Source organism: Anthonomus grandis, chromosome 15 (assembly GCF_022605725.1).
Source record: "Anthonomus grandis grandis chromosome 15, icAntGran1.3, whole genome shotgun sequence".
NCBI classification, from domain to species: domain Eukaryota; kingdom Metazoa; phylum Arthropoda; class Insecta; order Coleoptera; family Curculionidae; genus Anthonomus; species Anthonomus grandis.
Genome location: NC_065560.1, coordinates 12,487,901 through 12,502,446, shown reverse-complemented (window position 1 = coordinate 12,502,446; position 14,546 = coordinate 12,487,901). Strand labels below are relative to the sequence as shown.

At 32.3% G+C, this 14,546-nt stretch overlaps 1 protein-coding gene across 3 annotated transcripts in view; it reads left to right on the top strand.

Moving 5' to 3' along the window:
• Positions 1-14,546, top strand: part of LOC126745283 (ubiquitin carboxyl-terminal hydrolase 32) — a 144,466-nt gene that overhangs the window by 64,687 nt on the left and 65,233 nt on the right. For all 3 annotated transcript variants that reach the window (XM_050453050.1, XM_050453048.1, XM_050453049.1), the window contains exons 14-19: positions 1,795-1,928; positions 1,984-2,164; positions 2,219-2,324; positions 6,999-7,187; positions 13,272-13,520; positions 13,591-13,732. In XM_050453050.1, coding sequence (XP_050309007.1) covers positions 1,795-1,928; positions 1,984-2,164; positions 2,219-2,324; positions 6,999-7,187; positions 13,272-13,520; positions 13,591-13,732 — 1,001 coding nt within the window. The remainder of the gene's footprint in view (positions 1-1,794; positions 1,929-1,983; positions 2,165-2,218; positions 2,325-6,998; positions 7,188-13,271; positions 13,521-13,590; positions 13,733-14,546) is intronic.

The window sequence follows — 14,546 nt, the reverse complement described above, 5'->3', positions numbered from 1 at the left end:
TAAAAGTAAAAGATAATAATTTATAAGTAGTATCCAATATCGATCCAATTTAACATCGCAACATAGAAACGCAACTGGAAGACTTAGAAAGAAAATATTTGTTGGCTATGATCCAGGTAGAAATTTTATTTAAATAACTAGAATTTAGTCTAAGAAAACTTTTTAGTTGTATTGGCAAGAGGTTGTAAATTCTTGATCCAATGAACATGTCTTTGTGAGGATGTAAAGTATGCCAGTGGCGTCACCAAATTACCCCTGTTGTCTTGTCGCAAAAAAAACGACCAACGTCGCAATAAAACCGATCTTGTCGCAACTCTATGTAAAATTGATTGTTTTTTTTTCTGTTCTTTCTATAACTTTGATAGATTGTCATTACAATAAATGGTTTGATTTGTACCTGCCATTTCGCAATGAGCATTTTTTTTATGACATCACTTCTTTTTATGGACGAGACTTTAATGCCTTTTTCATATTCGGTGTAACCAGTTGAGAAATATTTGATCCTTCTTCTACTTCGTTAATCTATAACGACAACGACAACCATTGGCCTCTCTTTTTGCTTTCTCTTGCAGAAATCTACGGTCTTCAATTTCTTTATTTCCTTTTTCATGGTTTGATTATCCGTTTTTAACTCAGCTAATTTGTTTTTTAAATAAAATAAAGTTTTTGTTTATTTATTTATTTTTTGTTGGGTGTATTACGGAAACATTTTCAGGTTCCTTTATATTTGCTTTTTTGAGCATTTTTTTTTCTTTAATTACTGTTAACTATAAGTTAAGACTACATTATTTAAAGTGCGTTTCAAGTGCCATAATTATTTGGCACATGTGTGTTATTTAGCATTTATTGAAATCTGTTAGAGGGTTGAGTTTGAATAGCCCTAGGCTAGACTTCGCCAACTGATAGGTTAAGAAACATATTATAATACAAATATTATGTAATGAATTTTTGCAAATAAAAGTCGTTTATTATTATTATTATTATTATTATTATTATTATTAAATTCACTGTTGTTAATTTTCTGCTCCTCAAATTATTCTTTGACCGAGTCACAAACCTCCAAACTCAGATCTCTTCTAGATGCCACCAAATCGTCATACGACTGATGTTCTAACGAGTTTTTTCTTGCTTCCTAAGTTTCATGTTGCATGTTTTCTTGCTGCGACCTAGTTTGAGTTTCTACCCTGGCTTTGCATGGTGGGCAAACCCAGTTATTACTTACTTTTTTCGTCACTTCCGTTAATCCAGTGCTTTTCAAATGATGCCAGAGTTTGCATTCTCAATTTGTAATATTTTTCTTGCAGATCAGGCACGGTTTTGGTGGCATATGATATTACTTAATTAAATTCAGATGTAGATATTCATATTCATTTATACATTAAAAATTTCTTTACTTACTAACGCAAAAGAGTAATGCGGAAGTATACGGAAACAAATTCTTAAATTCTACTAAATACTTACTTTTAATCAACACAATAATTTTTCGTTTTTATACCATTAAGCAAGTCAGATTTGGGGCTCAACAGTATTAAAATTCAGAATTCTTTACGTAAAATCACTTAAATGAATCACTAAAAAAATTTAATGAAAATCGTTTTTGTCTAGCTCTTATAAAATTAGAAAATTTTACAAAGGAGATTAGAACGCCCCACGCCCTCAAATTTAATGACATACTTATAATTCTTTAATAACTTCCTCATATTTGGTAATATCTTTCTAAATCCCTATATATTGGGAAACCCATTTTAAATTAGGTTGGAAGCATTAATTGATTTCATTCAAAACAATTATTAGGGATGCCGATCAAATACTCTTAGAAGTGCGAAATAAAGATTTAACATGGCCGGAAGAGTTGGGCCAATTAGCGGCAGGTAGTAACAACGAGACGGCCTTAGCAGAAAGGCGACCAACCATATATTTGCCACCAGGTAATGAAGTGTAATTTCGAAATTTCAAGCTAATTTTTAATAATCGTGACTCTAGGCGCAACGGGTTTGCATAACTTGGGAAACACGTGTTTCATGAATGCCGCCGTACAAGCCGTCTCTAACACTAGACCCTTAACGCAGTATTTTCAATTGGACAGTCAACTTTCGGAGCTCAACTCAAATAATCCGGACAGTACTAAAGGGACGGTGGCCAAAAAATATGCTGAGCTTTGCAGGTCCGAAAAGTGTTTTTTTTTTTTTTGCTGTCGTATTAATTTGTTTTCATTTAGGGAATTATGGGCTGGTAGTACCAGGAGCGTTGCCCCGCTTAAATTACGGTACTGCGTCACGAAATATGCTCAGCATTTGAGTGGAGGAGGTCAGCATGATGCACAGGTATATATTATTATGAAAATGTAAATACGTTAATTATTCTCCTAGTTTTTGTACTATTTTATTCGGGATCCGGTAAAGTTAAAGGGACGTCTAAAAACAGATTGTGTTTGCAAAATTTTTAAATAGAATGTTGAGTTTGAACATTTTATTGATAAAAAAGTGAGGATGAAGTAAAAAAATGCAAAATTTTAAAAATTACAACCGGCTTCACTACACTCTATTTGCAAGTAGCCATCACGTTGATCACGATATATGCTATTAATTTAAATTTAAAGCCTTAAGTAATCAAATTATGTAGCTTATAAGGATTTACATCACTTCTTTAGGTCATAAACACAAATTTCCACACGCAAATCAGGAATATCAAATATGTAAATACGGATTAATTCATTTTTTATTTAAAAAAGATTGACAAATGTCACCTACGTCAATAAATATTATTTTATTATTTATTGGGAGTGGCTACTGTACTAGTACGATTATTGGAATTTTCTGTCGTGTCTCCTTATAAGTAAGTATTTGTTTATTTATATAATCATAATATATGCACATGGAACTAGGCGGTAGGCCCGTGTGCGTACATGTGGAGTTGGGATTGCAAAAAGGGATTGGAACCTTGGGTTGGCGCTAAATAGTGGGTTAGGTAGTCGTTAAGCCCTATTTAGGGAATAGGATAATAGCTAGGAAATGATAATTATAGACGTGCTACCCCATTGTATATGCGTGTGTACATACAAGCGTACGCTCCATGTGCATGTCAACATGCTGGAGGTAGCCCTGTTAATTATTAGATTATAGTTTTGGATATAAGTTCTTATGGTTGTGCTTAGTTATTTATGTCAATGTTTTATTAATAAAGATATTTATTGTTTTGACTATAAGTTAATTTACATTAAACCTCATCGTTATTATTTACCTTTTAATAATTAAATATTTTAAATTGTTTTTTTTTCTCAAAATTTATACTTATTATATATTAAATTACATAAAATATCAAATAATTTAAATAAATAATAACTATTTTTGAACACCTGATAAATGTGTTTTGTTCATGTAATATAAAATCTAACTATATTATGCCTTTATTATCTAAAATTGAATTCACAGCCAACCCATCCAACTAAAAAGTGTTCCAGACAAAACCAAATAATACTACTGGGGACATAGTGAAGCCACTCCCATTTTCGCCAATAAGGTTGTTTTATTTTTCGTATGTGTAAATTACAAAATATGTAATTATAGGGGTACAAAGCGATAAAAAATCCTATATATTTACAATTTTAGCCCCCAAAAAGTTCCAAAATTGCTTTAATATATATGTTACGGTTAAAACCCGAAATTGAATAAAACTAGTTTTACCCGGGTAGCTTGAGTTTTATCCAATTTAGCTGGATAAAACGCAAATCAGTGCAATGACTTCTTACTTTATCGGGATAGTTCTAGATTTATCCAAGGGAAGATGGATAAAACGCTTAAATTCAGATCTGGATAAAAAATACTACATGCCACATTAAAAATCAAAGAAATTATTGATGAAAAACATGTATCTTAAACTAACTGGGTAACTTGAACTTAAACTAACTATAGGTAACTTGAACTTGAACGCGAGCTTGAACGTAAAGTTGAAAATATTTAGTTTTACTTGGATTTACTCTTACTTATTTGAGCAGGATAAGCTCGAGTGACATTTAGAGTTACATAGTACTTCTGAAGACTTACAACGACATTTTAGTGTAATACATTTTGTTTTACAATGACATGTTTCGGATGTCAATATCAAGGAGTTGATTGTCATATACTGTAAAGTGGTTTTTTGAGAACATTTCTTCAATTGTTCCACTCTCATTTCCTACAAACAGGATTATTCGATAAATAAGAATATAAGTTTAACAGGTACCGATAGCTTACCGAAACGATACATGCCTTCTCCATTTGTTTCTACTACTACCATTAAAACGTTTCTAAAGTCGCCTCTTCCCCTATCTACATCGGGTATCCCCCACATTACATGGAGGGAATTTAATTGCCGATATTCTTTTCATGTTTTCAGCTTGGATTTCCAAGTTTCTTTTAGTTACCTTTCGAATTGAAAGAATTTGTTTATTTCTGTCACAAAATGTACAGATTCCATCGACTAATGGGCTTTGTTTACTGCAAACTGAGCAAGCATTAAGTACATTGTCCTGACTTGTACTTGGAGCATTTTCATTTTCTCCGATGGTCTCCTCTTCATGGCAAAATTCATTAATGATTTTTTCCAAGTCCTCTTCGGTTTCAAGATCTTTTATAACCTATTAAAATAAACATTTTTATGGAACATATCCTATAACATCTATAATCGCACAAAAAACTGGTTTACCTTTTTTATATTCGTGTAATTTAATTTAAAAATAATAAGAAATATTTGATAAATAATTTTTAGTATCTAATTATAAAATATGTTTTACCTCTTGCGTTAGCGAGGAAGATTTAAGTCCAACTTTGATTTCAGATCCAAACATTGCCTTATATGGTGACAGTATAATTACGTCATGATATGCCCGAATCTTCATGAGTTGGACGAATCTTAACACTTCTGACCAATTAGTAGTATTTTGGTCACTCATCCAGGTCATAAGCTTATTTTGGATGTCTTGATTTGCTCGCTCAACACTTCCTTGGGATTGACTATGCCTAGGCTTTCTATGTACTATTTTAAGTCCATCCCACATCAAACACAACTCCTCAATAATACGATTAGCAAATTCTCGGCCTAGTTAAAAAAAAATTACTTTAATATTTATGCCAATTAATAGTTTCAAAAACGTTAAAATAGAAAAGTAAGAACTATTGTTGTCATCAATGATCCTGTATAAGGAATTTTTTTATAGTATCTACTCACCGTTATCTGATTGTAAAATCGACGGTGCCCCAAACATACAAAATATGCCCAATAAATTTTTGGCAACTCTCTTTTTAACAACTCGGCTGTTTTTGATTGTACGGGCCTAATTTGTACAAATTTTGTTAGGTGGTCTTGGTAGACCATTATAAACTTATAACCTCGATCTGGATTCGACTGCATGTCTATTAAATCCACTTGGCATCGACTATTCATTTTCGAAAGCACCATGCGTTTGACGACAATACCTTTTTTCGCAGATTTCTGTTTCTTTTAACATGCCATACAAAGTTTTAGGTATGTCATGATGATTTCCTGTGTTATGTTTTTATACTTTTTATTTATCTCATTCAACATGCGATGCTTTCCGCCATGACCGATAGCCAAGTGAGTCTCATGTGGAATATCAAAAATTTCATCAATTTTGATGAAATACCTTATATTTGTTTCACCTTCGGCAATAGGAGCAATAAGCCTTTCAACACTACCAACTACACAGACATCAAGTCTTTTTAAGCGACGATATTGTAATGTCGATTTAGATTTAGCATTTTTTGCCACTTTTACCGATTCCAAAATATCACTATATTGTGTAGCATTCATACAAGACATATTTAAGTCTTTACGTGACACCAAATCACAAAGCATTTCATTAAATCGCGCCTTAAAACGTGAAAATGACTCTAAATCACTCATTTTCTTACGCTGTCGGAAAGGTAACTAAATAATACTTATTGCATCATTCACATGCAGCATTATCCAAAAGCAGTTGGAGAAAACTACTATTAACCGGATAAAACTAAAATTCAACGAAATTTCGGATTTTATCCACTTTGTTTGGATGATTCGAGCTTTATCCGGGTAATTCTAGAATTATCTAATATTCGGGTTTTATCCGTAACGTATATATTTTTTAATTATAGCAAAATCAAGAGCTAAAAAAACCTTCGGCAATAATTCCGTATTTAACGTAGGTAGAAAAATCTTCATAATTTCCAAAGTTTTGTATTTTTTTCAATTACCCTCACGGTAATTCTGCAGTTTAGCGGCTTTTGTCAAAACTAACGAAAAATGGTCGGGTTTTTTGCAAAATGGGTAGATTTGGATATATATTTTTCATTAAGAGTGGCGGAAAGCCAAATTTTATCACGAAAAGGGTATTATCACGCACTAAATCACTCACTATAGGACGCGATTAATCATTAGAATATTCACTTTTTTACAATATTTTGACCACACTCAACATTCTTTGTAAAAATTTTCAAAAAAAATCGGTTTTTAGACGTCGCTTTAATTTTACCGGACCCTTTATTCGTATTCTGTAGTTAAAGTTGATTCGTAGGGTTTCTTTAGGGTTCTACTTACGTTTGGTTTAATATTTTCATCATAGTGTCCAGTTTTTAAGTAGTTCATCTTGTTTGAGGGCCCCATTCTGGCCCCAATTTAGGTTATATTATTGTAAATCCTTGTAATTTAAATTTTTTAGAATTTATTTACTTGCATGCTTTGACTGTCAGTGTTCTCCTAAAATTATTGGTCTCTTTCGGCAAAAACAATAAAGAAATTCTAAATATTTCGAAACTGTTCCATCGGGCTTTAAAAAGGACGCTCTTCCTGATATTTTATTTAGTTTTAATGGTTTAGTCAGTTTTTACCTTTGAAACAATTAAACGACAGTCAAGGTGAGTTAGGTTAGTATTTTTGACGTTGCCCATAAAAGTGTGTTCCCGAATTTCGTTACAATATTATATATAAATTTATATTTTATTGATAATTAATATTTTTTCGTTTAGGAATTGCTTGCTTGGTTGCTGGACGCCCTTCACGAAGACCTCAACAGGGTACCTAAAAAGCAATATATTGAACAGAAAGATAGCGATGGTCGACCTGATGAGGTTGTAGCAGACGAAGCTTGGCAGTACCATATGAAAAGGGAAAATTCAATTGTGACCGATTTGTTTCACGGGCAACTTAAAAGCAAGGTAACTTAATAGACTTTTCAAATGTTAACTTATCTATGAAAAAATCGTCCATAATTCTCAAAGAGATTTTATATATTCAACAAGGTGACGCGTGTTTCGCCGTCTTGCACGGAATTCTCAGACCTAAATAAAAATACAGTTGCAAAAGGTATTTATAACGGTGTCGCTTTGGGTACTACCAACAAACTTTATTATAAATTCTTAGAGAAATAGAACTTTCGTAAAATAAATAGAAAATGTAGAAATGTTAGTTCAGGCCCTGGTTGAATAGAAGGTAGTAGGACTTCTTGTTGAAGCTTTTGGGAGAGATGAAAGTTTCCAACAAGTTTGGCGAGTCGTTTAGATTGTTTACTAATTTTTATAAAAACTGCAGATCATCTGATTTACGTCAGTCATTAAGCGATTATATGGAAAATCTGTTGAGTAAAATTTGGTTGAACGTTCATGAATCGCATTCGCATTAAATTATAACGAATGCCCAACGATTTACGTAGGCCAATCTGCAATGAGAGTTTCTACTAGGGTTCGTGAGTAGTAGACAAATTGAAAAATTCAGATATCGTTGAAATCAAGTCTGACTTCCCGACACTTTTGTTCTATTGAGATAATAACAAATAATCTATAAAATCGTTTAATGTAGCAAATTTGTTGCTACGTGGGGTATTGGAATAATTATATTACATTGTCTGTATATTTCAAACTCGATTTCTTAAGCTTTAAGTTTTTATTGATAACTTGTATCAAAAGATCCTTAATAAGTAATTTTAATACCAACCTGCATTCATAAGATTTGTCATTTTTAAAATTTGCCAACTCTCTTCACAATAAAATTGACTTTACTCTTGAAATAATTATCTTTTCTAGACCTCTTGTTAACAAGAAAAAATAATAAAATCGAGTTTGAAATATACAGGAAGCTCTCTTCTACAGACAATGTAATTCAATTTAATTCCAATACTCCTCATAGCAACAAATTCGCCAGTTTTAACTCCCTTATTTATACATTATTTACCATAGCTTTATCTCGCCAAGCATTTAATAGATTAAAGCAATCGGTTCGTAAATAAGTACAAGATATATTTTAATATGAGTTATTCGGATAAACATATAGATCCCCTTCAAGAATCTTGGCATTGTTCATGTGTGCTTTCTTAACAACAAGTACCATAAAAGAACACTTAGAAAAAATTAAAGATAAAATGAGCCTTTTTCTATCTTCCGGGGTATGTGAAAGTAAATGCCCAGCTTGCCCTGAAGTTTATGTAGGTTATAAGACAGAAAAATTTTGTAATGGTATATTTCGTAAATGGCTAACAACCATTTAGCGCACATTTCATTTTTTACAAACTAGTTGAGTTAGCTTTTTTATTAGCATAGACACCCTTTTTTTTACATAACTGATTATGTGTTTTTATGAGTATATTGTAGATATCTCGTTCGCAAACTGTATTAGATATTGCCTATCTTATAAGGTAAACTGCTACCATTGTACCGGGTGGCCAACTAAGAATGGACGTCGGCGATATCTCAGGCCCTAATAGTGGTAGCCTCTTGAAAAAAAAATTTTGTGATAAAAGTGGCCAAAAAAAAATGCTGGAAATTATTTTGAAGTTCATTGGTCAACCGCTAGAGGGCGCGACAGCTTCTTTAAATCTTAAAATTGCATTTTTGCCAAAAAACCTCCAATAACGTACACCTCAAAATATTATATTAATATTCTAGGAAGATTTCCTCATAAAAAAGTTTCTACAAAAATTTCTGTCAGTTGTCAAATAAAGTGGTAGGGGGCGTTTTTAGCGTGTTTCACCAGTTTCTTTGGTTTTCTTCCCCGCTTTTAATGACGTAAAAAAATATATATAGTTGCATTTGAGTTTTTTGAAATAATCCGTCAGAAAGGGTTAGTCACAAGTCAACGCCCTAGCGGATTTTAGGAAAAGTAATTTGAATTATTTTTTTGGTTGAAAAAATAAGGCAACAATAGACTTTAAAAAAAAATATGTTTAAAAAAAATCGGTCCAGTCACAGCTGATTTTCAGCTGTTTTCTTTATTCAAGCTAAAAACGCCCCCCACCACTTTATTTGACAACTGACAGAAATTTTTGTAGAAACTTTTTTGTGAGGAAATCTTCCTAGAATATTAATATAATATTTTGAGGTGTACGTTATTGGAGGTTTTTTGGCAAAAATGCAATTTTAAGATTTAAAGAAGCTGTCGCGCCCTCTAGCGATTGACCAATGAACTTCAAAATAATTTCCAGCATTTTTTTTTGGTCACTTTTATTACAAATTTTTTTTTTCAAGGCGCTACGACTATTAGGGCCTGAGATATTGCCGACGTCCATTCTTAGTTGGCCACCCGGTACATATAGTTTGTTTAAGCTTTATGAGGTATTACTTTATGTATCTATTTACAGATGTTACCAATAAATATATTTGGTTAAAAATTCAGGGCTTGGAGGGATACAAAGTCAAAAGTCTCAGATTATGTTTATTTTTTAAAAAACTAAACAAATACAAACTCTCCTATAATTTAATCCATAACACCGGCATTAAAAATTTTAGATTTCATTGCCTCACTTATTTTGGTATTATCTCTTCCCGATTGGCTAAATTTTTTAAAAACTATAATTTACAAATAGCATTCAAAAACTTCCAACACATTATTTAAGAAGCTCGTAAACATTGAAGATAAAAGAGAACCCTTAACCCAATCGGGAGTTTACTCACTTAACTGCGGAGACTGTAGTGCCATTTACATTGGTCAGTCTGGAGGAAAAAAAATAATATCGTGATTGCAGGAAAACTTAAGAGAATATAACAAACAGAAAGATACCGAAATCACCGACACTAAATCGGCTTTTACAAGCCATTTATTGTCTTCAAAATACTTTCCTTCCATCCCGGAAAATGTAAAAATCCTTTATGAGTGCCCCAAGGGAAAGAAGCTTGACTTATTAGAAAAGATGGAGATCACAAGGACAAAAAGGAGTCCTGTACTGTCTTGTGTGGATGATGTTTTTACCTTTAAACCGCATTTAATTTTTAACAATATAGTCCTGGATAGCACGTAGGTTCAATTCTTGACCAAGTCATATTTCACTTTTTATTTCTATTTTTTGCTTTATTTCCGTTCTCCCGTTCAACTTAACCTCATTCTGCTTGTTTTGTTTACTTTTATTTTATTTAGTTTTGTTAATGTGAACGTCAGCAATATTTTTTATGTATTTATTTTTTGTTTTAACTTAAATGTTTGCGATGTTAAATGAATATTTTTACCGGTAAGTCGGTTGTTTTTTATACTAGGGTTGCTTTCTACTTTTAGATCTGATGATGCCTTAGGGCGAAACATGTGTATTATAAAATGTGTGCGTTTTAAAAAATAAACATAATCTGAGACCATTGACTTTGTGTCCCTCTAATTTCTGAATTTTTATTATTAAGAGGTCTCTTTGAGAAAAATGGACTACTTTTTTGAATATTTGTTTAAAGTTAAATATTTACAAACTTCGATAGTCATGGAGTGTTCGTTGTTTTATTGCTTGCTAAGTGTTTTTATTTTAGTTCTAATGTATACGGGATATTTGAGGTTTCCCTTTTCAATTTATTATAGGTCTGATGATGCCTTTAAATCATGTTTCGATTTCAAAATCAAATCAAATATGCTTTATCTTCACATAACATAAAAATGTTGCTGACTTAAATATAGAGTAAACAAACATACAATAACAGAAACAAATGGGAACACATAACAAATAAACTGATCAGTAAAATTAAAATATCAGAATTTATAAAATATTTAAATGTCACATAACAAAACATAATAAAAACCTTTAAAATAGTAGTAACTAAAATTGGTCAAAATCTGTGTCGTAATTATTAATCATGCAATACTGTAGAAACCACCTTAACCCTTTTAAGGCATATTTTTAAATTTTGAAGCTATTTCATTTAAAGTTGAAAAAAATGAAGTGATAAGATCTCAAAAACATTAAAAATAACCCAGATAATTTTTCCATTTGGAGAAAAAGCAATTAGTAGGTGGTATCACCATGATACCACCAAGCACTAAAATTATACAATGCAGATATGTCTGAAACATATATGAAACATATATTTAATTAAGATAATGTTACAAAAAGGAGTTTAAACTAAAAATATACATCTTATTTGCTATGATATTTTTCAAAGCAATTTTTTTTGTCAGTGAGACACAAACCGACATTGCAAGTACTGCACGACCATCGTGTACGGTGTTGTTCCGCTTATGTGCTGCAAAATGCACATCTTCTCGAAGACGAATGTTTTGCATCTTGGTCTATGCGCTTTTCGAGAGGAATATTTACTTTAAATTTGTTAGAGGGCATCTCAGTACTTGGTCTACCTCTTCGGGGATTTTTAGAAGCTGCACCAACCAACCCACTTGTTAAACACAAACGAAAACTTTTCAAATCTAAGGATTTTTCCTTACACCTTTCAGTGTATAGAATATATGCATTGACTATGGTGACATCAACAAAATGCCGCATAATTCTGTGCCACCATTTTCGACTTTTTCTAACCAGTTCATAGGTTGATTTTAGCATATCAGCTTTATCAACATATCCTATATTTGCATTGTAGTCCTTTATAATGACAGGACATGCAATCGTTTCTCTCTCTCCATCCTTTTTCTTTCACTCAACGGTCTCTATTCTTCCCGGCATGTGAAAATGACTTGCCATTGCAACTACTCTTTTATCCTTCCATTTCCAAAATGTGATCCCATCATCTCGAAAGTCACTCTCGCCTCGTTTCAATGCTTTGTCTTCTTTCACATCCCTTGGTATTCCTACACGATTTTGCCTAATTGTTCCGCATATATTTTATTTAATTTTAGTTGCCGCAAAAGCACTAAAGAGGTAAAATAGTTATCAAAAAAGACAAAATTATGACCATTCACTAATGATCTTGTAAGGTCAGTTACCACCCTGGCACCCAAATGTTTTTCTGCATTTTCTCCAATTTTTTCCCGTATAAATTTGAAAATGATCTACATATCTACTCTCTGACGCTCTAACCCACACTTTATACCCACGCTTGATCGGTTTATTCGGCATATACTGGCACAGGGAAGATCGACCTTTGAATCTAATAATTGATTCGTCGATGGAAACGTTTTTCGTTGGTTTATAATTTTTCGCATAATATTCTGATAGAATCTGTATAACTTATCGTATTGGGGATCTCCGCGTTTGGGCATTAGGTTATCATTCAAATGGACGTTTCCTAACAACCAATCAAATCTTGTTCTGGGTATAAGACTTCAAATATAGTTATCCCGAAGCTCAATCTGCGTCGAGCAGAAGTCCCGATAAGAGGGTAGACGCTTTATTCCCATGAGTTTATTTATCGCAAAAAATATCTTCATTTCCATAGCATTCGTGGGTGTGAAAAGTTTTCCGGAACGGGCGCTTGCTTGTGTTGCGTACAGGTTGTAGGTATATACAAATATAGAGTAAGCAAACATTCAATAATAGAAACAAATGGGAACACAAAAAATAAACTGATCAATAAAATTAAAATATCAGAATTTATAAAACATTTAAATGTCACATAACAAAGCATAATAAAAACCTTTGAAATAGTAGTAACCAAAATTTTTCAAAATCTGTGTCATAATTATTAATCATGCAATACTGTAAAAACCACCTTAAATCAACCTTTTTTTAAATTAATTATTAAACCTGAACCTCTAAGTAAGTCAATAAAATCAAATAAACTTAAAAATGTCTTCTATAGTGTAGTAGCCTTTTACAACTAACATCTTTCTTACTTCTCTCTTAAATAACTTATAAGAAACTGTCTTACGAAGAGGCCGTGGAAGATGGTTAAATATTTTTTTACTTTGGTAAAAAATCGATTTTTTGGTTAAGGAAGATAAAGATGTAGGGATGGGTAAATATATATTATGTGAGGACCTAGTATTATTCACATTGCCCGATTTCCATTTGATTAAGTTTTATTAAATGTACTGTGATACTATGGATTTTGTGTTTTTGTTTTGTTTAATGTTATAACTTATTCAAAAATATTTTAATTTTTTAGGTGACGTGTCAAACGTGCGGCCACGAATCCGTGAAATTCGACCCGTTCAACCACCTCAGTTTACCATTACCGATGGAAAGCTATACTTTATGTGAAGTGATCGTGGTCCGATTGAACGGTGAGTGCCCGATAAAATACGGACTTAGACTGAACTCCGACGCGAAATACGGCGAACTGAAGGAAAAACTACGCGAATTATGCGACATTGAGGATAAACGGTTGCTACTAGCCGAAGTTGCCAGTTGTCAGGTAAATCCATCGGTTTAAAAATGTTATTAGGATTGAATTAATTGGCATAAAATGTTTATTTGTTTTTCAGGTAAGATCGTTACTGCCAGACGAAACAAAAATAAATCCTTCCACTGCTCAAGAGCTATATGCCTATGAATTGCCACCCGATTTCCCTGCTATTGATCATGAAAATAATCGAGACGAATGTGAAGGAGGTGATGTCGAGACAGGTAATAAAAACAGAGAATTGTTGTAAATATAGTGTGTGAAAAAAGTCCCGGAATGATTTTAGGCTTACCTAATTTGTAAATGCGCCTTTTTATCAAAAATTTTCCCAAATAAAAATATCTTTACATGTGCAGTGGTCATCACAACACAGATATAGAAGTTACCTTTTTTTTAATGAAAAGATATTTTTTTTAACTCGAATTAAATAGTAATAAATTAAACTCGAAGTCACAGATCTCCAATATAAGGTCAAAGGATTACCCGTGTTTCGCCTGTACCAGGCATAATCAGATCTACTGTAAGAAAGAAACAGGAATCATAAGCTTTACAAACACCTATTAATTAAACCTGGTTTACACTAAAATTACAAACTAATAATTTTATAGCTTGCGCATTCACTAATAAAAAAGCAAAAAAAAATCACTACATGAACTACACAAGTCAAGGCTAGAAATTAAAAGTTAAAATAGGACGGAGACTAGTTACCAAAAAAATTAAAGTTACTAAAGAACTAAAGAATTAAATAGAGAATATATAAAAAAAGGTTGGTGGAATCATTAGGAATCGAACCGCGTACCTCTGTGTTACTAGTTAAGCCTTGCGTTAAATTGGCTTGGTGTAGTGCATTTGTTTTATTTAAGGAGAATCTGAAGGTAAGGTAAAATTGTTGAAAACCACGTTCACAGTTGAGCACTGGATTTTTCGTGGTTTTTGTTACTTCCACTTTTTCTAGAAGGTCCCACTTTTTACCTCTAGAATGTTCATGTAATACTTTGAGTCCGGGAGGCAACGACATAAATTTCCGGGTCATTTTCT